The sequence below is a fragment of the Sceloporus undulatus genome, chromosome 3 (assembly GCF_019175285.1).
Source record: "Sceloporus undulatus isolate JIND9_A2432 ecotype Alabama chromosome 3, SceUnd_v1.1, whole genome shotgun sequence".
Taxonomy (NCBI): Eukaryota; Metazoa; Chordata; class Lepidosauria; order Squamata; family Phrynosomatidae; genus Sceloporus; species Sceloporus undulatus.
In genome coordinates, this window is record NC_056524.1 from 7,519,665 (window position 1) to 7,546,022 (window position 26,358).

Genomic DNA, 26,358 nt, shown 5'->3' on the forward strand with positions numbered 1-26,358 from the left:
TTTATCTCTATTTTGGATCATCAATCGTTTTCCCACGATTAATAGCTGTGTTAAAATATGCTCAGAAAGTCTCTTGCTAACAGACTAAGGGGCTATACAACCACACTTTAGGGTCAGGCCAAGGCCGCGGCAACTGCATGCCGCAGCCCCAATCAGGTCTCTGGGGAGCACAAAAGAACCACAAAAGCAGCTCCTTTGCACTCTCCAAGGGGTGCCATAGCTGCAGCAGTATGGCTTTATGACAGCCCTTCGGCGCTACATCGTATAGATGCAGTGCTGGAGTCGCATCATTATGGTGCATGCTGTGTAGACTAGCGTGGCCAAAATGGCACCCTAGGGGCAGATTGTAGGTCCAGTGTTCGGACGCTATGCCCTAACTCTGCCCACAGCTGGCACAATAGGGCCTTAGACGTCACCCCTCTGACAGAGGAGGCAGAGGTGAAGAAGACTTATAACATAAAATCACCACCCTTTTCATTCACCTACCATTGGTGCTCCCTGTGGCCAATGTGCGGCTTGGGACCCAAAGTCCCATTCTTCCGAATGCAGGGTGATGCATTCCCAAAGGTATGAGAGAAGAAGAAGAGGACACACAGGTTAAGGAGTAAGGATCAAGACCTGCTCACTAAATAAAAGAAAAATAGACAAGGACTTACATTCATACGTTTGTTTGTTTTAAACAGTCCCAAGCAAAGATGGAAAATTAGTTGTTTCCAATCCAGGGAGCATCTACACTGCAGAAATAATCCAGTCTGACACCATTTAACGGCCATGGCTCCCTCCCTATGGAATCCTGGTGTGTAGATTGTTGTGGACCAGAGCTAATATCTCACAAAACTACAAATCCCAGAATTCCATAGCTATGACAGTTTCAAGGGTGTCAAACTGAATTATTCTGCAGGGTGGATGCAGCCTAGATTACAGTGATGTCCTAGAAGGACACTGAAAAATTTTCCAATAAAAGCACTACAAAATGAACTACAACTGAAGCTGTAAGCCGTTCCTATGAATGATTTGCAAGGCTGGCAACCTAGGGGCTATCTTCTGGAATCGTTGGAGTTTTCAAACAATTTTCAAAAGAAAATATGTTGCTCATTATAGTACCCTACACGCATATCAGAAAGAGGTTTAAGATTGCAGCTAAATTGCCATTGCACAAAGACAGCATCAGACAACTAGTAAACCAAGTGGTAATGGGGAAAGGTAGCTTGGCCCCTAGTGCTAGCCTCATCACCAACAGAAATGATTCCTATACTCCCATCTAATTAATTATGATGGTAACCCAACAAACATACAATAGGACCTCCGCATTTGCTGGGATTAGGGTGCAGGACCCCCATGAAAGTGGGAAAACTGGGGGGAGGGACTATTGATTTTAACTTCAAAGAACACCTCTCTAGGAATCTGGTTTCCTGTGCTTTGATTTTGGGGGCTTATTGTGGATTTGATTAATATGTTCTCTCTAGGATCTCTATGTCCTCCAGCACAACTCAGTGGTCAACATCTGCTGTAGGAGGGAGCATAGAGCATTGGCTGAGAACCACAAATGCACAGAGTGGATACAGTCCCGCAATAGTGAAGCTCATGTACAGGGCCCAGCATCTGAGGTAGGACCAGTGATACAAAATTAGATTTGCTGCCCCCATGTTCCACCATCCACACTTGAGAATGCATTCATGTTCAGTGAACATTATGAAAGTGAAGTGAAGCTACATTGTGAACTTACTTTGTTGTCTAGCAGCAGCTAGGGATATTTTACACCTAGTCTTATCATATGTTGCTGTTGTTGTTCTTGTGTGCCTTCCAGTCATTTATGGCAATGGCAATCCCAAAATGAACCTACTACAGGGTTTTCTTGGCAATATTTGTTCAGAGCAGTTTTGTCTTCCATTGAAGGTGAGAGTGTGTGACTTGCCCAAGGTGAACCAGTGGGTTTCCATGGCAGAGTAGGGATTCAAACCCTGGTCTCCAGAGTCATAGTCCAAAGCAAAACCACTACACCAAGCTGGCTCTGTCTTGTTACATATGCCACTCATTAAAATGGTAACAACTGTCTTTATAGCACCTGCAGACTGAGTACATATGTTCAGAGCATAAGGCATACGTTACTTCAATAATCCTTATCAACCTTGTAAGGCAGGAACAATCAACTTGCTGCCTTCCAAGTGTGTAAAGTACAAATCCCCATCATCCCCACATATCATGACCAATGGTTGGGAGTGATCCAATTGTAGTCCATCTATGTGGTGCTGGGTGTCCAACCTCTGATGGAAAGTAAGTCACTGTTCTTATTTCCTTGTTGTGGATGCTGCAGATAAAAGGGTGAGGCAGGGACCTGTAGTTCATTGGTCCTCATCTACAAGTAAGTCTCTCAGATCAAATAATATGTTCCCTAGTATAACCATCCACCAGAGCTTAGTTATTGGGCCTTCTGCTAAGCTAAATGAGTACATAAAGATAGTTCCCAGAAGGTCTTTGCCCATTGCCAGCCCCAGCCTAGGACAATAAACACAATAAGCTACAAAATGTGATGGTATTTACCAGTGCATGCCAAATAAGAGACCAATCAGGGCAGCAGCCAACACGTCTGTTACGATCCACATACTCTTGAAGTCCTGGGGTGTCTGTAACAGAACAGTAGACAGACAAGAATAATAATTTCCCAACATGAGCTAGTACAGCAATGCTGCAGAGTTTTTAAAACTGAAGGAAGAAAGAATCTAATTCATTTTATACAAACCACAGGCCAAGGGGTGTTACTGCTTCACATCTGCACTAGCTGCTAAAGGCATGTAGAGTAGGGATGCATAGGAGATTCATTATTTGCACATTCTGATGAAAACTAATCTGATTTACACCTCCTGTGCGGGGACCCGGAGGCAAGCTGGGAGGATGGAGGCATGCACACATGCACATCCTCTGTCCTGCCTCTCTCCTTCCACCCCAGCTTCTTTGTTAGGTAGGACTACGGGACAGAGAAGGAGGCCGGGCAGTGGGGAGCGGTCCGGATGGAGGAGGAGGAGGAGGACCGGAGGAGAAGGGCGCGGTCAGACCCCAGCCACCAGCACCCAGGTAGGCAGGCAGGCCGGCAGAGGAAGGGAGGGGAGGAGGAGGAGGGAGGGAAGGCCGGTGTCAGGGAGATGGCAGGGGCCATTGCAGCTTCCCCTGCCATTTCTCTGTCACTGGCGACAGATGCGAATCTGCCAGTGATTTCCACTGGAATGAATCGATTTATTTTACAATAAAACGATCCATCCCAAAAAACACCACTTCGGAAGTGGTGTCAGGAAACCTCAGGGTTTTTGGGTTTGCCCTGTGTTTTCCCCTTTGAAATTGATCTGATAAGGATCATGATCGATTACAAATGGGAACTAGGGTCATATACCTCGAATCCTGCTGCAATTTATATCGTAGTGGGAATGAGGCCCTAGTTTCAGAACATGGATATCCTTTGGAATTTATGCTTCTACCAACTTTGCCCTGGAGTTCGCATCTCAAAAGAAGTATCAAAAGGCATTTTAAAATGCATACAGTGGAGGATCCTCTTATGTGGAGAATCCATTCCAGACCCCCCCCCAAAATAAGGCAAATTCTGTGAATGATCAAGCCCTGTTCACTTGAATGGGATGTGTACCTTATTCACCATATTAGGGCTCACCGCCCACATGACCTCAAGTCCACATATGGCAAGGCCGCATACGGCACGGGCATGTAGTATTTTAGATTAAATATATTTTAAGTATGTAGTTCCAGATAAATATATTTGAAAATTTTTATTTTGAGGCCAACACCTTCAAAAGTCATGTTTAAATGCTAATTTTATGCAGATGTGTGGGTTGTTTTAAAAATCACAGGTTAATGTGGAAATAGGATGTAACAGAGTTATAGGTAAACCCATATGAAAAGACACAGAATGGAAATAGATCCATCAATCCCTAATATGGGCAGAATTCAGAGACGTAGCCATGTTAGTCTGGAATATCAATGTGCAAAGGGATTTTGCAGAACCTATAAAGCTAACTGTGCAAAAGTGAAAAGAAATCATAGTGTGAGCTAGGCTAGGAGGTCTGCACACTGGTTAGCTAGATTGTGGGCAGCACACACTCCCAGGGCCACAAAAGCAGTAGTGATGGTGAGCAAGATAGAAGCTTTAGGACTGACCATGAAGTGTCTAATTCTTCCTGGGAGAAGAGAAAAACACATGTAAGCACCTGTTTGGATCAGGGGCTTGCTGAAGCCAGGCAAAGATAGAGCATCAAATTTCTATATAAACTTCCAGTCTGGGCTGGATCGCTGCTGAAATCAATCTGTCCTGGCAGGGGCATCATTCGGGGAATGCAGTGAGTGCAGACCATACTGGGTGACACCCCACAGGGATGGATGTAGCCTGGTGGGGCAGTGCACCCACTGGGACTGCCGCAGCTGCTGCGAGAAAGGGTGTCATCTTGCTCACTCAGCAGCCACACCAGACCCTAAAAGGGCCCTCAAGAGCCCATGGCACCATCCTATCTGGAACAATGGATGCAAGCTACAGGAAAAGAGATTCCAACTTAACTTTAGGAGGAACTTCCTGACAGTAAGAGCTATTTGACAGTGGAACACACTCCCTCAGAGAGTGGTGGAGTCTCCTTCTTTGGAGGTCTTTAAACAGCCTGGATGGCCATCTGTCAGGGATGCTTTGCGTTCCTGCATGGCAGGGAGTTGGACAGGATGACCCTTGTGGTCTATGATTCCATACAGCAGTAGTCTGGCTGGGTGATGGACAGGCAGCCAGGGGCAGGAGAGCAAGGCAGCGGAAGGGAGAGCAGAGCAGCCCTTTCTGGGCATCCCCACCAAGTGACAACAACTGCAATGACACCACCGCTCTCTGGAGCTCCTCACTCCACTGCAAAATCCTCCTAAACCAAGGAAATGGACATTGGTTATCAGTTATGACAGGTGTATCGCATGCGTAGGGAGAGGTTTTCTCTGCTTACCATGAGGAAGTCAGGCTCAGTCATAGCTTTCAGGCTGTGCACAGCATTGGTGGTTACAGAATGGGCTCCATAGCACCAGGCCAAGGAAAATAACCACGGCTCATTGACAACCCAGAAGTTGGTTGTGATGTTGGCTTCTGCATATTTCCTTTGAAGCAAGCACAGGAGTTCCGCTTAGATCTTTGAAAACATCCTGATGACATCTGCCATCAAGCATTCACCTCGGAAATCATAACCCATCTAAACCATCCATTCTCTCTTTGTTGTAGCGGCGGGGGAATCAATTTGCTGTAGCAACCTACCGAATATTTACCCTGCCCATCATTCTGTAGTCCAAATTGAGCTTCACAATGTTTCTTTTCTGGAGCTCCTCAACAGAAACTGGAATGGATGAAACCTGCTTGAAGCCAGGAGCCACAGAGTGAACATAGGATCTATTTTCAGCTGTCAGCCACAGAACCTAGGATTCATGGAGGAGTAATGTATTATTATTTTAAAAAAAAAAATCAACAGTATCTCTGTGAACCCCAAAACAAAATCCAAAATACACATTGTAGTAACACCTGTATCAGGATAAGCAAATTGTGCTTTTGTTTTTGAAACCCACTGGCTTTTTCAGAAGGCAAAGACAGGTTAAAAAAAATCTGGATGGAGTAGACTTCGTATTATCTTACACTGCAACTTGATTTTTGGGCGTTGCTTCATCCAACACAAAGTGAAACGGCCCCATACAAACAGGCCAAAATAAAGCTGCTTCAGATCACTTTGGAGGTATGCTGTTTAAATGATACCTTAGGACTGGAGAATAGCTTTGGCACGGCTTCCGGACTCTTAGGATGCATGCATCATTTAAACAGCATATCTCCAAAGTGACCCGAAGCAGTTTATTTTGGCCTGTCTGCGTGGGGCCCATATTAATTTAGCTCTTATGATATACTTCATCTGTTACACTGTCTAAATCCATCTCCAGACCTGAAAGTATTTGTTTGTTTATTTGTTTGTTTTATTTTTATACCACCTTTCTCCCAAAACCAGACCCAAGACCGCTCACAAGAGGCTTCCTAACAAACTCATTTTACTATACCTAAAAAATGGAAAGAGAGAGCCTTGGGCCTCATGTAGCACACAGACAGAGTGAGACCACAAAAGCAGGTACTGTACCTTATTGCTTTCTTGTTTCTACTTTTGTTCCCAGTAGGGATGGAAAAATATTCAAAAATATTCAAACAATGATTTTTAAAAAACAAAGTACATTTCTCAAGTATAAAGAAACCCTATTGAAGAGCTGACAAGACTGCTGAGAATCTTGACAGTTCTGCACAAAATGTGCACTTATTATTTTTGTGCGGGAAACAGCACTTTCTGTGCAGAAAATATTTTCTGCTTAGGAAATAATATTTTTGTGCAGAAGATGCTGTTTTCTGTGCAGAGAATGCTATTCACATGTACACATTTTGTCCAATTTAAAGTCCCCATCTAAAACACATTCTTCACAGGGAATAATATTCCTGCACAAAATTATTATTTTCTGCAAAGCAAAAGTGGTTTTCTGCGCAAAAATAGGTGTAAATTTTGTGCACAAAAAGTCCCAAATTGTGAATAGTCTTTGAAAACTACACATTTTTGGAAAGACATTCTTGCATCGGGAAGAAAATTGTTAAAATTATTATTGTAAAGTTTAAACTTTCTAAGTGCTTTTATCTTTTTTAACACTGTATTCTATTTTTAAACGAATGATCTGTGTTAATATTGTAATGGTTTAATTCCATTTGAATTGTCACTTTTGTGAGTTTTTAATTGTACTGTGTTTTTAGACTGTAAGCTGCTTTGAGTCGGGGAGAAAGTGGCGACAAATATAATAAAAAATAAAATAATAATAAAATAATAATATAATATAATAATCCTTCATCAATGTGCTCAGTGCTGTCACTTAAACTTTTCTCTCCAGAGATGCACCCTCAACACAACCTCAACCTGTAGATGCAGACATGATCTACACTTCACTCTTCTTCCCTCACCTGTTTTTGCTCAATGAAAAGCAATGTCATGATATTTTGAAGCATGTACCTTAACATATTTTCACACTTATAGCAATAGCATGTATTTCTATATTGCCTATCATGTAGAACTCTCTAAGAATGGTTACAGTCTGTAAGACCAATGCCCCAACAACCTGGGACCTCATCTTACTGACCTGCGAAAGATGAAGATCGAACTCACAACCTTGTGGCTGCAGTGCCAGCATTTAACAACTGCGCCACCAGGGTTTCCTGAGCTTATCTTTCTATACAGAGTTTTCAACATCTCTATAACATGCATTGATGAACCATGTTAAAAAATGAAAGGAGGCAGGAAACAATAATATAGGAGAAAACTACTGGTAAAGCCAGCTAACCATTAAATACAGGGATAAGGACTCTCTTTATATCGCGCCATCAAATATCACAAGTGGTACTTTGACAATACGTATATACTCGTGTACAAGTTAAAATTATTATTGTATAACTAAAAATTATCAAGTAAAGTCGAGGGAAGTTTTAGGGCCAAAATCATGGGTTTTGATATGATCCGTAGATAAGTCGAGCATAACAAAGGATCTATAGGGTAAAACATCACTTCTGTCCCTCCTTCTTCTCTGGACCTCTCCTAACCACTAACACCAATTTCTAGGTGTTGGGAGGAAAGGTTGTAAACATCAGATTGGGAAGGGAGGGGAAGTAGATTAAATGGGGTGTTGGTGGAGAAGAGAGATCCAGAGAGGAGGGTGGAGAGAGATGTTTTAACATAGGATTGAGAGGAATCACCTCTTCACACACACACACACACCACACAAACACCACACACACAACACTTCTGCCTGGCACCCTTCAAAAAAGTGTTGGTGCTTCTTTCAGAACCTTTCTAACCAGTATTACTGTTGACCCATATATAAGTTGACCCAGGATTTCAGGTCAATTTTGGGGGCATATATTTTTCAACTTACAGTCATGTATATATGGTAGATAAGGAGAGAGGATGATGATGCCACCATGGAAAAAGTCATATCCCTGGTGCCAACCAACCTTATCTGAAAAGGTGGGCTTACTAAAGCCCTGTTTAAATACTTGAAGGGATGTCATATTGAGGAGGGAGCAAGCTTGTTTTCTGCTGCTCCAGAGAACAAGACACAGAACAATGGATGCAAGCTCCAGGAAAAGAGATTCCACCTCAACATTAGGAGGAACTTCCTGACAGTAAGGGCTGTTCAACAGTGGAACAAACTCATTCCTCGGAGTGTAGTGGAGTCTCCTTCCTTAGAGATCTTTAAAGAGAGGCTGGATGGCCATCTGTTGGGGATGCTTTGAGTGAGAGTTCCTGCATGGCAGAATGGGGTTGGACTGGATGGCCCTGGCGGTCTTTTCCAACTCTATGAATCTATGATTCTACTTACTTACCCCTGCATATTCCAATGAAGACCTCATTAGCCAGGTTCTGGTTAATTAACCGGGTTCTTAATATTATTATAATGCAATAATCTGGAGCAAGCATACAGAACTGCCAACCATAAAGCCCCAAAAAGGCAAGTACTGTTAACCTCCATGATTAATGGAGTTCCATTTATGCAGTTTTGCACAAACAGTAAATCCAGTTTTATCAGCCTCAGGAAAAGGCAATAGCAAACCCCGTCTGAAGAAATTTGACCAGAAAACCCCTTGATAGGTTTGCCTTGTTATTGTTATTGTGTGCCTTCAGGTCATCTCCAATTTATGGTGACCCTAAGGTGAACCTACCATGGAGTTTTCTTGGAAACATTTGAGGCCGAGAGCATGTGACTTACCCAAGGTCATCCAGTGGGTTTCTGTGGCCAAGCTAGGCATAAGTCTTAGGGTCGCCATAAACTTAGGGTTGTCATAAGTCGGAATTGACTTGGAGGCACAAAACAATAACAGCAACAATAATAACAAAGGGAGTAGGGACAACACAGCTCATGGGTGGTATCAAATAACTGGTGACTGTATACAGTATACAGGGTATACAGTGTTTGTGACGTGCTAGAGATCAGTGTGCTGGGAAATGACATCTGCACTGCACTCCCAGTAATGGGGCACATTGTGGACAAGCTGCTGGAGAGATCCTTTGGGGTCTTGTCACAATTGCCTGTTCCAAGCTACCCCATGGCCAAGACAGACTGCAGACATCATCTCCCCATGCCCTGATCACCAGCAGTGTAGAAACACTTTGGTCAGGGTGCTTTGTTGTTGTGTGCCTCCTGGCAAACCTAAGGCAACCCAATCATAGGGTTATCTTGGCAAATTTCTCTATTCTGCTTTGGTCAGGACTCACCTGGAATATGTGTCCATTTCTAGGCACCACAATTCAAAAAGAACTTTAACAATATGGAGCCTGTCCAAAGGAGGGTCACCAAAATGCTGAAAAGTCTAGAATCCTCCAAGCCCTATGAGGAGGGACTTAAGGAGCTGGGTATGTTTAGCCTGGAGAAGAGACAGTTAAGAGGTGGCATGATAGCCCTGTTTAAATATTTGAAGGGATGTCATATTGAGGATGGAGCAAACTTGTTTTCTGCTGCTCTGGAGAATAGGACACTATGATACATTTTTAGGCGGGTGGTTGTTTTTTTGTTTTGCAATATTTGTAATAGCATGGAATCATTTTGAGTCCTATTTGAGTTCCATCTGAGACTTAGCAACTAGACACAGTGGGCCCTTGGTATCCAATGGGGTTTGGTTCCAGGATCCCTCCCCCATGGATAACAAAATCCTTGGATGTTCAAATCCCATAAATTGCAATGGCATAGTAAAATGGTGTCCCTTATATAAAATGGCAAAATGAAGGTTTCCTTTTTGGAAAGTATACATTTTTAAAAATATTTTCAATCCATGGATGCTTGAATTCATGGATAAAAAAACATCCACGGATATGGATATTCATGGCTATGGAGGACTGACTCTCTTAACATTTGCAAAGATGGAATTCCTCCTATATCCCTTTCGATGAATGAAGTAGAGCTTGGGAAAGTAGCTTTTCTGGACTATAACTCCCAAAATCCACAAACTGACATGCCTAGATTGGGTGATTCTGGGAGTTGTAATCTAAACTTTGTAATTAATCAATTGTAACAAAGAGATCATTAATACTAGCCTAAAGATAAAGAATGGTAGTGGTTTGAGAATTGGGCTATGACTCAGGCTTTGAATTCTGTCTCAGCCGTGTAAACCTACTGAGGCAAGTCACACTCTCTCAGCCTCATAGTATGGCAGTGGCAAACCCCCTTTGAAGAAACATGCCAAGAAAACCACATGATAGGTTGCCATAAGTCAGAAATGACTTGAATTCAATCACAATTCACAACAACAAAAAAGATGATACGTGTCAAGTTAAATGGTTCACAGTTCCAGCCAACAGTCACAAACGGCTGAATAACCAAGCAAAGTACACCCATGTGAATTCACCAGCAGATTTAAACCAGCTGTGATAAGAGCCCCATTGAAGTTTTATAATAATAATAAAAAAACAAAGAAACTATGATACACAGCAGGATTTGGCCCACACCTTCCACCTGAATGAAAAGAGTTGGAGGAAAGGAATCCCTCATACCAAATTGGTTCTAATCTTTGATTCATTAAGAATCACGTCTAAGGTCCTACTGATCCATTTATCCCTGTAAGGGTGAAACTTTGGAGGGCGGTAAAGATCAAAGATGACATATTTGTTCTCCTGGTCAGCAAGCTTCAAGAAATCACTGAACTTGTAAATTTGCTGCTTCCTGGCCAATTGTTCATCCTCTTCTGAGAGCATAGGCATGCTGATAAATGGTCTTTTCTAGAAAGAAATGGACAGAGAGGAACAAATCGGCTAGACGTAATTTGCTTCAGAAATCAAAACCAGTTTTAGATTGTCCAAGAGCTAAACCACACTGCAGAAATAATAATAATAATAATAATAATAATTTATATTATTATATTTATTTGTACCCCACTTTCCTCCCAAAATTTGAAACTCAAACCAGCTCATTCTAAAAACACAGTACAATTAAAAACTTACAAAAGTGACAACTAAAATGCAATTGAACGGTTATAATATTAAAACAGATCAATTTCAAATACAATCTTAAAAACCATACACTTTAAAATAACACAACACCCCTCCCTCCCAGGACGTTCTGTAAAATGTTTCTGTTTCAAAGGCCTGTCTCAACAGGAAGGTCTTCAAAGCAGAAATAAAGTGGTTTGACACCACTGTAACTGACATGGCAACGTCCTGTGGTATCCTGGGATTTGTAGTTTGGTGAGCCATTCAGTCTGGTCTGTCGGCGAGCTCTGGTGCCTCACCAAACTACAAATCCCAGGCTTCTGTAGGATGGATACATGGCACTTAAAGTGCTGTCGGACTGCATTTATTTCTTTAGTGTAGTTACACCCCAAGCCTCTTGCTTGAAACAAATAAGGTAGCAAGTTAAAGTACATAACACACATGGGTGGGAGGAGTGATTCTGCTTATTTAGCAAGTCAGATAAATTCACCACCAACAAATCCTGACCAAATTTCAAATCTCTACTAGTGGCTTTTGCCCATTGGATTGACATGAAGACTCTCTCTGATCATTGGTTCAGTTGAGGAGGTTTATGGGGAAATGGATGGACATTGCTGTTCCCAAGACTTGACAAAATGACAATGCACCGTCGAAGGCTGTGGCCTTTCTAAAGCTGATGCCAGCCACAGATGCTGTTGAAACATCAGGAATAAACTGTTCTAGAACATGGTCACATAGCCCGAAAAACTTACAAAAAACAAAGGACACAACGTTTTGATTTGATGTTCCACAAGTAACATTGCTACTGGGTGACCATGGACAAGTCACACTTGTCCAAGGCAAACCAGTCCAAGGTGAACCATAAATCAGGTAAATGCGCCTGTTATCAGCTTCAGCTGATACACCAGCTGTGCCCTTTCCTGGAAGTTAGGGACCTTGAAACTGTGGTGCAGGCGCTGGTAACCTCTCCTCTTGATTTCTGTAATATAACAATAATAAAATTGTATTTATATGCCACCCATCTGCACTCAGGCAACCGGGGTGGCTTACAACATTAAAAATATAAATATCATATCCCCCCAACCCTCCCTCACATTAAGAAAGAATTAAACAATTTGCAATATAAATCATATTGAAACAAATAGCAATTTAAAACAGTAAATAAATAAACAGACAAACAAAAATAAGTGAGCAAAACAGCAAACAGGATCAGTACATTACTTTTTCTCTTTGGTGGCTGGACAGCTATTCAGGAAAGGCCTGCCAGAAAAGATCTGTCTTAACAGCTTTTTTATTTGATGGATCTTGTCCGGCACACCATTCCATAATCTATAATGCACTCTACATGGGGCTACCTTTGTGCTTGATTCGGAAACTTCAATTAGTGTAGAACATGGCAGCCAGGTTGGTCTCAGGCACAAGTAAAAGAGACCACATTACACCGATTCTAAGATCACTTCACTGGCTGCCCATCAGTTGCCAGGCCCAGAACAAGGTGGTTATCACCTTTAAAGCCCTAAGTGGCTTGGGTCCAACCTATCTTTGGGATCATCTCCTTCTATATAATCCACCCCGTGTACTCAGGTCCTCTGGGAGGAACTTGCTGCAACCTATAAAAACTAGATTGTCTGCAACCTCCCAGCGGACCTTTTCGGCAACCGCTCCCAGGTTATGGAACAGCCTGCCGGAGGAGATCCATCACATTACCAACTTAAGCAGCTTTTTAAAAGTTGTTAAGACAGATCTCTTCTGGCAGGCCTTCCCTGAATAGACTCCCGGCCACCAAAAGCCTAACTTGTTTACCCCTAATTTTGCTGTTGCTATTGTTTATTGTTTTGCCTATTATTTTAAGTTATGTTTTAAATTGTAAGTTATTTAATAGTATCGGGGGGGAGGGGGTTGTGGTAAATGGGAATGTATGTTTTAATTTTGTAAGCCGCCCTGGTTGTGATGCACAGAGGGGTGGGATAAAAATAAATTTTATTATTTTATTATTATTAGGGTTTTCTTGGCAAGATTTGTTCAGAAGAGGTTTGCCATGGCTATCCTTTGACGCTGAGAGAGCGTGACTTGCCCAAGATCACCCAATAGTATATGTCCATGGTTGAGCCAAGATTCAAACGTTGGGCTCCAGAGTTGTAGCCCAACGCTCAAGCCACTAATGCCACACTGACATCCACTGGTAGGCAGTTCAAAAGTCACTTGGCAGAAATGGTGGACTGAGACTAGAATGATCAACACAAGAACCATACCTCAAAGAACCACTCTCCAGCATTCAGAATCTTCAGTTGTGACCAAGGACTCATGGAGGCATCTATGTCCGGCCTCTCAGGAAACACAGTATCAACATTGGTAGTCCTTTTTAAAGTTCTGTCGTGCATAAGGAAGGGAACACCGTCGAAGCTGTCCAGACAGAAAAGCAACTTTTCAGGTTGAGCATGGAACTGAATGTAGGCTAATTTCAAGGTTGCTTAGCGTTTCTTCCGCACTGCAGAAATAATGGTTTGACACTGCTTTAACTGCCATGGCCTGGCCCCATAGGATCCTGGGATCTGCAGTTTATTGTGGCACCACTGATAGAGAAGGCAAATATATGACAAATCAACAAATCCCAGAATTCCATAGCACTGACCCATGGCAACTAAAGCAGTGTCAAACTGCATTATTTCTCTAGTGCAGATTAGGCCTAGGACTCTTGGAGTCCCTTAGTTATACAGTTGCCATAACTCAAGGTTGACGTAACAGGAACTAACAAACACAGCAGAATAGAATGTAATGGGCTCTCTAGGCTTGAGTAAGAGAGGGGATCCTCAAAGTCTATCTAGTTGCCACACCACTATTTTATCTTACATGACTCAGTAACATGGTGGCCCCTTGGTTTCTGCTGGGCTTTGGTTCCAGGACCCCCCATGGATATCAAAATCCTTGGATGTTCAAGTCCCATTATATGCAGCCATGGTCTCCTTTATATAAAATGGCAAAAAAACAAACAAAAAAAACCCCACAAAGTTTGCTTTTTGGAATATATATATATATATCAAACTGTGGAGGGTTGAATTTGTGGATAATGAATCCATGGATACGGAGGGCCAACTGTACCAAGGGGGTGAACTTGCATTTCCCCCCCACCTCTGACCATTCAGAGACTTTTCCTCCCCTTCCTGCAGGAGAGGATAATCCTATATGCATACATGTGCATGCACTGAGCAAAAAGGACATGAAGACAGTGTGGAAAAGAGGAGAGCTTGAAAGAAACATTTTTAACAATAGCAATAGCATGTACATTTCTATACCACTTATCAGGGAACTCAGCACTCTCTAAGCGGTTTACAATCTGTAAGCCAATTGCCCCCAACAAGCCAGGTACTCATTTCACCAGCCTACGAAAGGATGCAAGGCTAAGTTAACCTTGGAGCCCTGAGATTGAACTCACAACCTTGTGGCTGCAGTAGCAGCATTTAATCACTGTGACACCTGGCCTTCCTAGTTTTTATTTGAACTTTCCTTTAAAGATCTCTTCTTTTCCACACTAAGAGCCAGCATGGCATAGTGATTTATGTGTTGGACCATGGGATCATTCAGATGTCATTGTTTTTTTTAGCACAACTGATGCAAATAACCTCACTCATGTTTCAGGTTTGTTAATCACACTATGGAACCTATGCACATCTATGCACATCTCTGCAAATTCCACTGCTCACATGTGCCAGCAGTTGAATAAAGATGGAGTCGACAATGAAAATGTATTCAAAACACATTCAAGGCATGAAGAGTCTTATCCCAGGTCTATTTGCATTGGTTACTGACACTGCTGTCAATGCAAATCTTTTTTTTAAAAAACCCCGGGGGGGAACCCATTACTGATTATCCCTGATGAAATGCGGGTTTTTGGTAGTCCCTTCCCAAAAAAACTTAATTGGGTGCATTCAGGATGCATGTGAACCACACAGATTCAACCCAGATTAATTCTGGATTGTATTAACTGTGACTCTCATACTAGGGTTGGATTCCCGGCTCTGCCATGAAACCTACTGGGTGACCTTGGGGAAGACACACACTCTCAGCCTCAGGGAAAGGCAATGGTAAACCTCCTCTGCAAAAATCTTGCCAAGAAAACCCTGTAACAGGGTCCCCTTAGGCCAGGTCTCTGTAAGTTGGAAACAACTTGAAGGCACACAACAGCAACAATTTTATTCTAAGCCAGCAATCTTACATTAACAAAAGGGCATCTTGTATATATGAAAGCACCTTTCTTAAGGGTTACTAAGGAGTAAAGTGGTCCCTTCGTTGGAGTTAGAGGTGAAGGACCCCTGTAAATTGGAGGTCTTTAAGCAGAGGCTAGATGGCCATCTGTTGGGGATGCTTTGATTTGGATTTCCTGCATGGCAGGGGGTTGGACTGGATGGCCCTTGCAGGGACGTAGCCAGGATTTTAGGAAGGGGGGGTCCAGACTAAGTGCCACCATTATAATGGGGCTTGGGTGCAGCGGCGCAGCAGCGCATACCATTCATTTTTCTAATGGAAGGGGGGTGTCCGGACCCCAAGATCCCCCCCCCTTGGCTACGTCCCTGGCCCTTGTGGTCTCTTCCAACTCTATGATTCTATGATTCTATGTGGAAAAACTGCAAATAAAAAAAACACTATTCTTTTTACTTGAGAGAACAACTCTCTAGGAATCTCCAGGGCCTCCAATGATACTTTATGCCAGAGGTTGATCATAGAATCATGCTGGAGGATCTACAAATGCCTAGAGAAGTGTTTTCTGTAGGAACATCTAGGTTCTCCAGCACAACTCTGTGGTCATCGTCTGGCAGAGTTGTGCTGGAGCTCCTAGAGATTCCTAGAGATAACATATTTTTCAAAACCGCAAATAATCAAATCCACCAAAGTCAAAGCCACAAATGTGGAGGACCAACTGTTGTTAAAGAGTTATAAAAACAGCCAAAGTCATATTGAGCCAAGGTTAGAATAAAAATAAGCCCCAACGTGACTAGCTGAACATTCCTATTCCTCTCACAATACAGATGGTTTCTAAGCCTTTTGTAACTTTTGTAAGCCGCCCTGAACTTTTGTAAGCCGCCCTGATCATATTCATGGAAGGGCGGGGTATAAATAAAATTTATTATTTATTATTATATTAGGTCTATAGATGTTGTTGTTGTTAAGTTTATTTGTATGTCGACCTTTTCCCAAAACTGGGACTCAGAGCGGCTTACAATATTTAAAAACAGTACAATTAAAAACACACACAACTGATACATTACAACAGAATTAAATTAAGACACTACTAAAACAAATTGCATGTTGAAAGAATAAAATACAGTTTAAAAAGATAAAAGCGTTTTATTATTTTAAAACACTTTAAAATAATACAACACTCCAGCCCATTCATGGGAAGCTTGGAGTCTGGGCTTGATTCCTTTGGGAAAAGGTGGAATATATTATTATTATTATTATTATTATTATTATTATTATTATTATTATTATTAGGAATGGCAGGCCATCAGCACATGCAAATCACCCCTGCATTCCCAGGCTCACACAGTATATATAGACCCACTTTTTCCAGGCAAGCATTCTCTGAAGATGCAAGCCACAGATGCTGACGAAACGTCAGGAAGAAACTCTTCTAGAACATGGCCACAGAGCCTGGAAAACCCACAAAAAACCATGGATGCTGGCCATGAAAGCCTTCGACTTCGTACCAGCCCTTGTTTGGGACACCAAATATTAATGGTAACCAAAATATCAAAGCTAAAACTATTGAGAATTAGCTTTCTTTAACAGAGTAACCCCAATCTGACACTGCTTTCACTGAGAACAGAAACTGACTCAAAATGTGAAAGGTTACTAATGGCTTTGCATTTACTAATGCTTTTTTAGTGGGGGAGGGGAAGCTGGTGTGATAAAGTGATAAATATTGGCACATGTCAACAAGTACCATATCCAGAGGTGCTCTTAGTGAATCATTCCAGATGTTTCAAGAGTTCTTGTGAATACCAGGCTGTTTCTGGTGTTTGGACCTTGTCCCGCCATTTCCTAAACATACCAGGGTTTAATTCATGTGGGGTTTTTTTCCTGCTTGAGTTGTGGTTAACTGTGGTGTGGGTGAGGTTTGCTCGGGATGACCCAATGTCCTCCTTTTCCAGCACATGTACATCATATTGGGGGCTTTGCAGACTTTCCAGAAACTATTTAAAATGTATGAGCCACTGGTTCAGGGCTCTCATCTGTACACCAGCTCAGCTTTCAGAGCGTGGGACAGAAATGCACTTCTTTCAATAAAGCTGGATTCACCAGCATGGTCTAACTTTTCCTGGATTGCTGGGGAAAGAAATTTCTCTCCATATGGGAATTTACCTTGCCTGTTGTGAAAACTCCTGGCCCAGAAAATGTCCACCTCCTGCCTGGGTTTTAAAAGTTGCAGATAGTTTGGGAAATTCATGAGAAATATACTAGGACAGAAGGTACGTTGTAAGGATTATATTTTTTAAAAAATCCTGATAAGTACTGGTACACCTCTCACCAAATCCTAACACTTTGGGGCAGTCTGGAGGAGCAAACCAATATAACAAACCAATAAATGTAACAAATTCAAGCAACAGCTTAAATGCAACACATCAAAGGAACTTCATTAAAGAATGATCTCCTAAGCTAACTAAAGAGGAAGCTCCTTTGCTGTTGATCTTTCCTTTCTGAAAATGATAATCGAAAAAGCTTTCCACAGTGTAGCAAATACCTTGCTCTTACCTAATTGTGACGTCTGTCTCCAAACCAGCAGCGCCATGTTCGATGCTTTTACGAAATGACATTTCTGTATTCTCAGGTGCCACCTATTATAAAAATGACACAAGAATAGGGTTGCTAACATGCCGTGACGTAGACTCAAGTTGAATGACTCAGACTTAAGTTGGACTCAAGTCACTTCAATGGATTGATTTGGACTTGACAGGGCAAAAATGTCACACTGACTTGTCAATTTAGTGATTGACTTGCTAGTGCCAATCACTTTGAACAGCTGGCTAGACCTGCCACCCAAAGTGCATTTCTCTGAAGGGAGCTGCAAATGCAATAGGCAAAGGGCTTGAGGCCATTTAGAAGGCAGATCTTAAGCCCTATCTCAAGCCCATTTACTAATGCACTTGCTGTTCCCTCCAAGAAATGCACCACTTTCTTTTTTTTTTTTGGTTAAAAGTTGGCTTGACTTGAACATATCTTGCAAGGACTTGAAACCTGAGACTCAACTTGAGACTTAAAGGTAGAGACTTGAGAATTGAGAAATGAGCTAAAAGACTTGAATGCATCACTGCTAACATGTGTTTTATAGAACAACTTGAATTTGGAGACCCACCTCTTTCCACGTTCACCTACCATTGGTGCTCCTCTGTGGCCAATGAGGAGTGGCTTGGGACCCAGTGTTCCCTCTTCCCGGACGCAGGGTGAATACATTCCCAGGGGTATGAAGAGAAGAAAGAGGAGGACACACAGGTAAGGGCAGAGGATAAATGCCTGTGAAACTGGGTGATATAAGAGTAATAAAATACTTGAATCAAGTCGTCAATTCAAGAGTAAACAAAGTGCTAGGATGACACATTATAAAAATGGAGGCTTCATATTAGCTTGTCTAGCCTGCTATTGTCTATATTATCATGCAATATCTGTCCAAGATACTGGAGTTTATTTATTATGTATATCTCACCTTTCTCCTTATACAGGATCAAAGGTAACTTACAAACATATTTAAAAAAACCAGGGAAACGTTTAAAAAATTGTTCATATAAAAGTTAAGAAACAATTAAATGATAGTTTGTGTTTTTTTTAAAAAAACATAAGGTTAAAACAAAACAGTGGGCCCTGGGGTTTGGTTCCAGGATCCCCCGTGGATAACAAAATCCATGGATGCTCAGGTTCTGCTGTATACAATGCCATAGTAAAATGGTGTCTCTTATATAAAATGGCAAAATGAAGTTTTGCTTTTTTTTAAATATCCGAACTTCATTGGATAATTGGCTGTGTGCTCCTGTGCGTGTCCCTCCGCGTGTGTAGCGTGGTGCTGATGCCCTTTTTGTTCCACCTGGCTTCCCATCCATGGAAATCAAGACCGTGAACAAGTCCGCGATATAAGGACGACTCTGTGTGTGTCTATATGTGAAAATGCCAAAAGAACCAAACCTTGATGTTTGCTATTATATATAAGTGACATGCATTTAATGGGCCCTGAGCATCCATGGATTTTGGGTATCCCGAGTGTGCTGGAACCAAACCCCAGCAGTTGGCCAAGGTCCATTGTATTATCAACAGGAAGCAAAAAGCCAGGTTTGGGAACATTGATTGGGGTCATGATCTTCAATCCGCCTCAGCAATGCCAACAAAACAGCACAAACAGTTACCTCTTGGTTGCACACCCTGGCAACACTGACCTGCAAACCCAGTGCTGCATCATAGTTTTTCTCATTGACGGTGCACAAGGAAATTTGGTTGTTTGTTACTGTTGTTGTTGCGACCTTAAGTCATTCCGACATATGGCAACCCTAAGGCAAACCTATCATGGGGTTTTCTTGTCAACAGTTGTTCAGGGGAAGTTTGCCATGGCCTTCCTCTGAGGCTGAGAGAGTGTGACTGCCCAAGGTCACCCAAGGGTGTCCATGGCCAAGCTGGGGAACTGAACCCTGGTCTCCAGGAAATGCAAAAGGAAATACACAGCAATAATTCCCATTCAACAACCAATGTATTTGCGAGCCAAGACTGGCCAATAATATTTACCTGCCTGAGAAAAAAAGCACAAATGGGCAACCCTATTCTATACAAAAAACTGTCAAGAGTGCTACATTTATCTCTTTATCCAGGGCTGATAGACGCTATTTCCCTCTATACTTAGAGAGGAAGCTAGTTTGGAGGAGAAGCGTGTGGCACCAAACCTCTCCCTATCACCACCATTTCACCACTTGACTCCCAGACATCTGCCTCCAGAGATAACCAGTGCACCCTGTCTAATAGTGGGGTGACTGTAGGAGTGAGTAACAAGAAAAAATCAGCATGTGTGATGCAGCAGCTAAAAAGGCCAATGCTTGCTTTTCGGGCATTAATAGAAGTATAGTTTCTAGATCAAGGAACTAATACTCAGTGGGTTTCCATGGCACAAGCAGAAATCAAACCCTGGTCTCCAAGGTATAGTCCAGTGTTCAAACTACTACACCATGCTGGCTCTCCAAGAACGGATTCGAACCCACACCTCCAGAGGCCTGGATCCCGACGTCTTGGCTGTTGGCCACACTACTTCCTTACTGGCTTACTGTTGTTTCTTGTATTGTGTGTTTTGGCTTTAAGTTGGTTTTGTCTTATCTGCAAACCCTAAAGTGCCTATCATGGATTTTGTTCTTGTTCAGAGGAGGTTTGGCCATGTTCCTCCCTTGAGCGTAAGCCTGTGACTTGCCCAAGTTCCCCAGTGGGTTTCAGGCCATGCTGGGAATCCAACCCTGTTCTTACTGGCTTCAAATCCTTTTTTTCAAAATGTAGTCCACTAGCTGTGGTGGCATTAGGGAATGGTATCTGTCATTTATTCTGGCTTGGCGTAAGAGCTTTAACACTACCCCAAAAGTCCTACTCTATGTCACCACTAGTCTTGGTAGAGTTCTGGCAAGTAGGGGAGCAAGAGACCAGCCCTTCCAATAAGTGCCAATAGTAGAATAGTTTTGCAAAACGCGCTTGAAAAACATACAACTCGCTAATTTCAAGTGTGGAGGCGCTTTAAATCAGGATACTAGAACTGTGCATCATAATCGTCTACAATGTGTAGTTTAATAGTGATGGAGCTACATCACTGACACAATATCAACCAAGCTGCGTCACACTGTGGAAATAAAACAGTTTGGACACCACTTTAAATTCCGTGGCTCGAACTAGGGATCTGGGATATGGTTTTTGAGGTGGGGCTGTTCTGTGGTATAGGGTTATCTCCATGTATGAGGACTCCCCTCTCCTCAAAGTAAAGCCCCCTTTGGTGGGTCTATTGCTGATATCAACAGATCTGTCTTCTGGGTTTGTGTGCCTGAACAACATAATTTTTCTCTGTAGCTGCCTATCATTATTTCCCGCAATGCCCGCAAAACATGTAGCCTCCAGATTTTATGGGATTGCAACTCCCATCCACCCCAGCCAAGATATCCAATGGAGCTGAATATTAAAAGTGCGTAGTCAGGTTCTATCCAGAGGACGACACTTTCCCTGTCTCTGGGCTGCATATATTGGACTAATGAAGATGGTCTATATGAGACAGCGTTGTAGATAGGAATTACTTTATTTTCCTAAAGCATTACAAATTTCAAATACAGAAAGCAAGTGCGGAAACATTTGTGTTGAGTTCATAGATAAGACTCTTTGGTCAACAAAGATCCAGTGCAAAAGTCATTCAAGTATAGTTGATGCAGCAATACTCCATGGAATAGATGTTGCGTTGAAGATCCTCGGTATCACTAAGCGGCTCCTTCCCAGGTAAAAGACTGGAGCTGCAACCATGTCAAGTTACAAAATGTATTTGTCCTGCAAATTGAAAAGGAAAAGGGGTTCACAAAGGGGATTGCGCGACCTAATACATTAACGAATACTATTTAGGGGAGCTACTAGGAAATCTAGTCTAAGCTTTGCAAAGACTGACTACTCTAAAGGAATATTTTCACTCCAAAGTAAAGACTTGGATACTAGCAGTAATGACAAGAAAGAGTGCCTCTGAGAAATCACAAGCGTCAATCCTCACCAACAATTCATCCTATTAGGACTAAAGGATGGTGCTCCTGAGGCAGGAGATGACATTCTATTGCTCTGTAACACTTCTATACAAAAATCACCAAAAAGGGCTAGAAGTGCTAACAAATTCCTTTCTTAACTAGACTATCAGTCAAATAATAGTAAACTATCAGTAAGTATGCAGCATCAACAGACTATGTGGCACAGGCCCAAATCATTTGCGCAAGCAAATAATCCTGAATGCCACCCCAAAACCAGTCGATAATCCTAATGTGTTGCCCCAAATAAAGTAGACCCATGAAACAATGAGATTGTTTTACAATTTCAGCATTGCTCAGCAATGATTCAATGCATCTGCTTTTTAGCTGGAATTATCAGAAGGATTCAGTCCTTTGATTCAAAGCTACCAGTTTATTTTGGCACGAGGGAGAAAATTCTGCAAGCCTATTTCCAGGCTGCTGCGTGTACTGCAGAAAATAAAGCAGTTTGACACCCCTCAACTTGCCTAGCTCAGGGCTATGGAAGCCTCCTGGGATCTTGTAGTGTGATGGGGCAACAAGAGCTCTTGACAGGGAATAGCTCACAAAACACAAACCCCAGAATTCCATAGCACTGAGTTAAAGTGTGGTCAACAGCTTACGTGTTGCACTATGGGCATCGGAGTTAAATAATGCCATAACAAAAGAAATATTTGAAGAATTGTCTGCACTTGATCGAGGCTCAAAAACCACTGCTGAGGTGGTGGCAACATTGGCTGCTGCGCTATGAGGCCAGTGAATCCACTTTGGGTTTCAGTCTGAACTGTAAGGGAGCGTAGCTCTAAAAACCCAATGTAGATACAGTTCCCCATGCGCACCAAGACACGCAGTTTTCCCAAGCAGCTGCCTCACTTACCTAATGGTAAGGCGGCACTAGCTGCAAATCACCCTTGTTGCCCAGCTTCTACTGGGTCAATGATGGCCAAGGAAATTAAAAATAGAAAATCAGGCACAACAAGAAAGAAGCAGAGAAATTTGGGTGCATAAGAGTAACAAGTAAAATATCTCACCTTTGTTGTTCTTGGCCCTTGGTTTCACCACGGGAGATAAATTTGGTCTGGCTGACTGCCCCAGGATTTCGTTGTATTTGGATGTTACGGTGTGGGCTCTCTCGTTCAACTGCGTGAGGACGTGGTGCAAACCAGACACATGGAAATGAAAGAGTCCTTCAAGGTCCTGCCTCCTCTTTGCCTTCTTCTAAACTGATGCGGAGCTTCGTCTCTTTGAGAGGCGCCAGCCCACCTTCGGCCGCGACTTGATGGATTTTTAGGACATTGTAGTATTCGTACGTTCCCTGTCACCAGAGTTTGCGTTGTTGTTTTGTTGTTGTTGTTGGCTTGGAATGTGCCATACCGATCTCTAAGAAGACCCCCAAGAGAAGACTGGGGAACATCACTGTTTGTTCCATCTTGCGGACGGCAGAGAAGTAGCCTTCCAATGGCAAGAGAGAGAGTTGCTCTGGGGCTGAAGTTCGCCTCGTTTCAGTGTCCCAGGAAGACTGCAAGAAAGACTAGCGAAGCCAGCTTCGAGCAGCTCATACCTCTGAGTCTCAGGGTCTCAGTTTATAAAGCAAAATCCCAGTCCTCCGGCCGTGTGTTGGAGAGCATGATTGGGATGGTCCCATGAGAAATCTGGGCACTCCTCTTCCAGCTGCTGAGCCGGAATAGGCATTGATTTGTTCATAGTTGGCAATGTGAGTTTATTTACAGTCTGGATTCGTTCCCAGGCTCTTTTGCTAAATTGGTGACTTGCCACCAATGAGGATTTGAGAGCTCAGGAGGTCATCTCTACCAAAGGAGAAAGAAAGAGGGACATATTGAGTCCTCAAGGCTGAAAGTGCATAGAAAATCTCCAAAGCGCTGTTTTGGCAAGACATGTGCCTAGTGGGTGGGAAGCCGAGTCAAGGCTGCAAAGGGGGCCAAGGAGACTGTTTCATCATCACTTGCCCTCAGTTTGCGAAACTGGTTCTCGCCACCGTTTGACAAGCGTTTTGAGAACTGGACAAAAGTATTTTCAGAACAGATCTCTAACCACAAGACATTTGGCAATGACTTAAGTCTGGGTAACCTAGGTCCCTCCAAATATATCTTACAAGTGCAACGGCAAGGGTGATACTGGGAAAAGACATAGCAAGTGGCCATATATTAAGCCACGCTGTCTGTCCTTTAAGCCTGTAATGTATTGTAATCCTGTGGACAAGCTTTAGGGGTAGAGTGAATCTGCACTGGGTGTTTATGCCAGACGTTAGAAGGATTGTTCAAGGGCTGACCTTATTTCCCCTAGTAGGTTCAACAACTCGTTCATGTCTTATGGTGTGTTGTTGTTGTAGTGTGCTTCAAGTCATTTCCAACTTATGGAACCCTACATGGGTTTCTTGGCCAGATTTGTTCAGAGGAGGTTTGCAATTGCCTTCCCCTGAGGCGAGAGTGTGGGACCTTGCCCAAGATTTCCCAAGGGCTGTTCAAGACTGAGCTGGGAATCGAACTCTGGTCTTCAGCGTTATAGTCCAGCACTCAAACCACTCAACTGACTGACAGGCAACCACACGGGAACAGCTCTCTCCAACAGCAGAGAGAGGACTGTCCTTTCACCTACAAGTTGGTATACGTGAGATGCCAGGAATCAAACCCGGACCTTTCCCATTACCAGCCGCTCCTGGCTCTTTCAGGCTACACAGTTATAGTACTGTGATTTCCCCTAACTGCCATGGTTCCACTCTGTGCAATCCGGGGATTTGCAGTTTAAGGAGGTACAATCTGAATCCTCAGCCTTCACCAAGCTATAATATCAGGATTCCATATAATACAACTATGGCAGTTTAAAATGGAATCTGCCTGCATATAGTTATGTGTCATGACAGGACCCTGAGATGCCAGCAATTGAACCCACAACTTTGTCATCATTCGCTACTAACTCAATTTAAAAACTAAAGGTATCAGGAATTGAACCAGGATCCCATCATCTGCTATTTGGTCTTCTAGTTGAAAAGGTCAAAAGAGAACCAGGACCTGCAACTTGATTCAGCCAGTGGCCAGTTTATTAGAAATAAATACAAGGCACAGACTTTCGATAATATTGTTCCCTACCAAAGACTTTTTTTTTAAAGCAAAGTTTATTCCTCAATCAGTCAGATCAAAGATAATTGGATCTTATCAAACGTGGGGGGGGGAGTTGCAGTCACTCCTTGTTCTAAGCAATGCAAACGTGATGTTTTTTTCACACCAGATCCAGAGTCACTCCTGTCTAGCATGCGAATTAAGGTTAAAATTGATGTTTTACCACACCTGGTTGCCTTTCTGTGGCCCTTCCGAACTGAGGGGGAAGCGAAGTCAGTTCTATTCCAAGCAAGTCCGTGATGCGGATTCAAGCAAAGGAGAGTGAGTGCACATTGTATTACCCACACTGAAGGGTTCAACGATTCAAATCGGCACCCTTGCACATGCTCAGTGGGGCTCTGGATGCTGTCCCCTTCCCTACCCCCTCCTTAGCTGTCACCTTCACAGGGTTGAAAAAGCAGTCAGGGAGGATGGGATGAGGTGGCAGGTTGGCAGAGAAGGGTGATAGAGGGATGCAGGAGCAATTGGGGGATGATGGGGTGGATGGCAGGGGGTCGCTGGGGCCAGGATTTGGATGCAGGAAAAGGCAGAGGATCATGGGATAGGTTGTTGTGGGGTCCCTGGGGCTAGGATTGGGATGCAGGAGAAGGCAGATGATGATTGGGAAGCTCCTGGGTCCCTGGGCCAGGATTGGGAGGCAGAGAAGGCAGGAGATGATGGGATAGGTCACTGGGGGGTTTGCTGGGCCAGGATTAGGATGCAGGAGAAGGAAGGGGATGATGGAAAGTCACTGGGGGTTACTGGGGCCATGATTGGGGTGCAGGAGAAGGCAGGGGATGATGGATAGGTTCGCTGGGGGTTGCTAGGCCAGGATGTGGGATGCAGGAGAAGGCAGGGGATGATGGGATGGTGCCAGGTGCGGCAGAGGGGCGAGATGGGGTGAAGAGGAGGAGGGGAATGACGGAGCAGGATGCAGGGGGCCAAGGGGGGCAACATCGGAGTGGTGTTTCACACCAGACAACCAATTAAAGTGAAATCGAAGTGAGCTTGAATGCAAATTCTGTGAATCACTTTTCTGAATTCATCAAAATGAGGAGTCACTTTGGAATCACTGCGAAGCACCACCACGGAAGGACTCCCATAGAAAGGAATGGCGTCTGATAACACATTCACATTGTGACGTGAATCCGCATCATTGGAAAGTGCAGTCATGTTGGACTGAACTGCAAAAGCTCTAAAATCTCCGTGTTATAAATCTACATTGATTACAATACTCTATCTGCTGCTTGAACAACCTGTCCCCCAATGTTATATTAGTTGCTGTGTGTGTGTGCCTTCAAATCATTCCAACGTAAGGCAACCCTAAGTGAAAGCAAACTATCACAGAGTTTCTTTCTGGCAAGATTCGTGTCAGAGGAGTTTGCCTTTGTCTTCCTCTGAGGCTGAGAGTGTGACTTGCCTACTGGGTTTCCATGACTGAACAGGGAGCAAACCTGGTCTCCAGAATCGAGAGTC

General features: G+C 43.1%; 1 protein-coding gene across 4 annotated transcripts in view; it reads right to left on the minus strand.

The window, feature by feature from the left end:
• Positions 1-2,537: 2,537 nt before the first annotated feature.
• Positions 2,538-26,358, minus strand: part of LOC121925743 (glycerophosphodiester phosphodiesterase domain-containing protein 5-like) — a 64,351-nt gene continuing 40,530 nt past the window's right edge. For 3 of the 4 annotated variants that reach the window (XM_042458267.1, XM_042458266.1, XM_042458268.1), the window contains 7 exons: positions 18,378-18,523; positions 17,757-17,839; positions 13,259-13,409; positions 10,572-10,796; positions 5,279-5,436; positions 4,977-5,124; positions 2,538-2,624 (listed from right to left, as the gene is read on the minus strand). In XM_042458267.1, coding sequence (XP_042314201.1) covers positions 2,538-2,624; positions 4,977-5,124; positions 5,279-5,436; positions 10,572-10,796; positions 13,259-13,409; positions 17,757-17,839; positions 18,378-18,523 — 998 coding nt within the window. Of the gene's footprint in view, positions 2,625-4,665; positions 4,899-4,976; positions 5,125-5,278; positions 5,437-10,571; positions 10,797-13,258; positions 13,410-17,756; positions 17,840-18,377; positions 18,524-26,358 lie in introns of those variants that run through there. The other variant, XM_042458269.1, reaches the window with a different exon arrangement.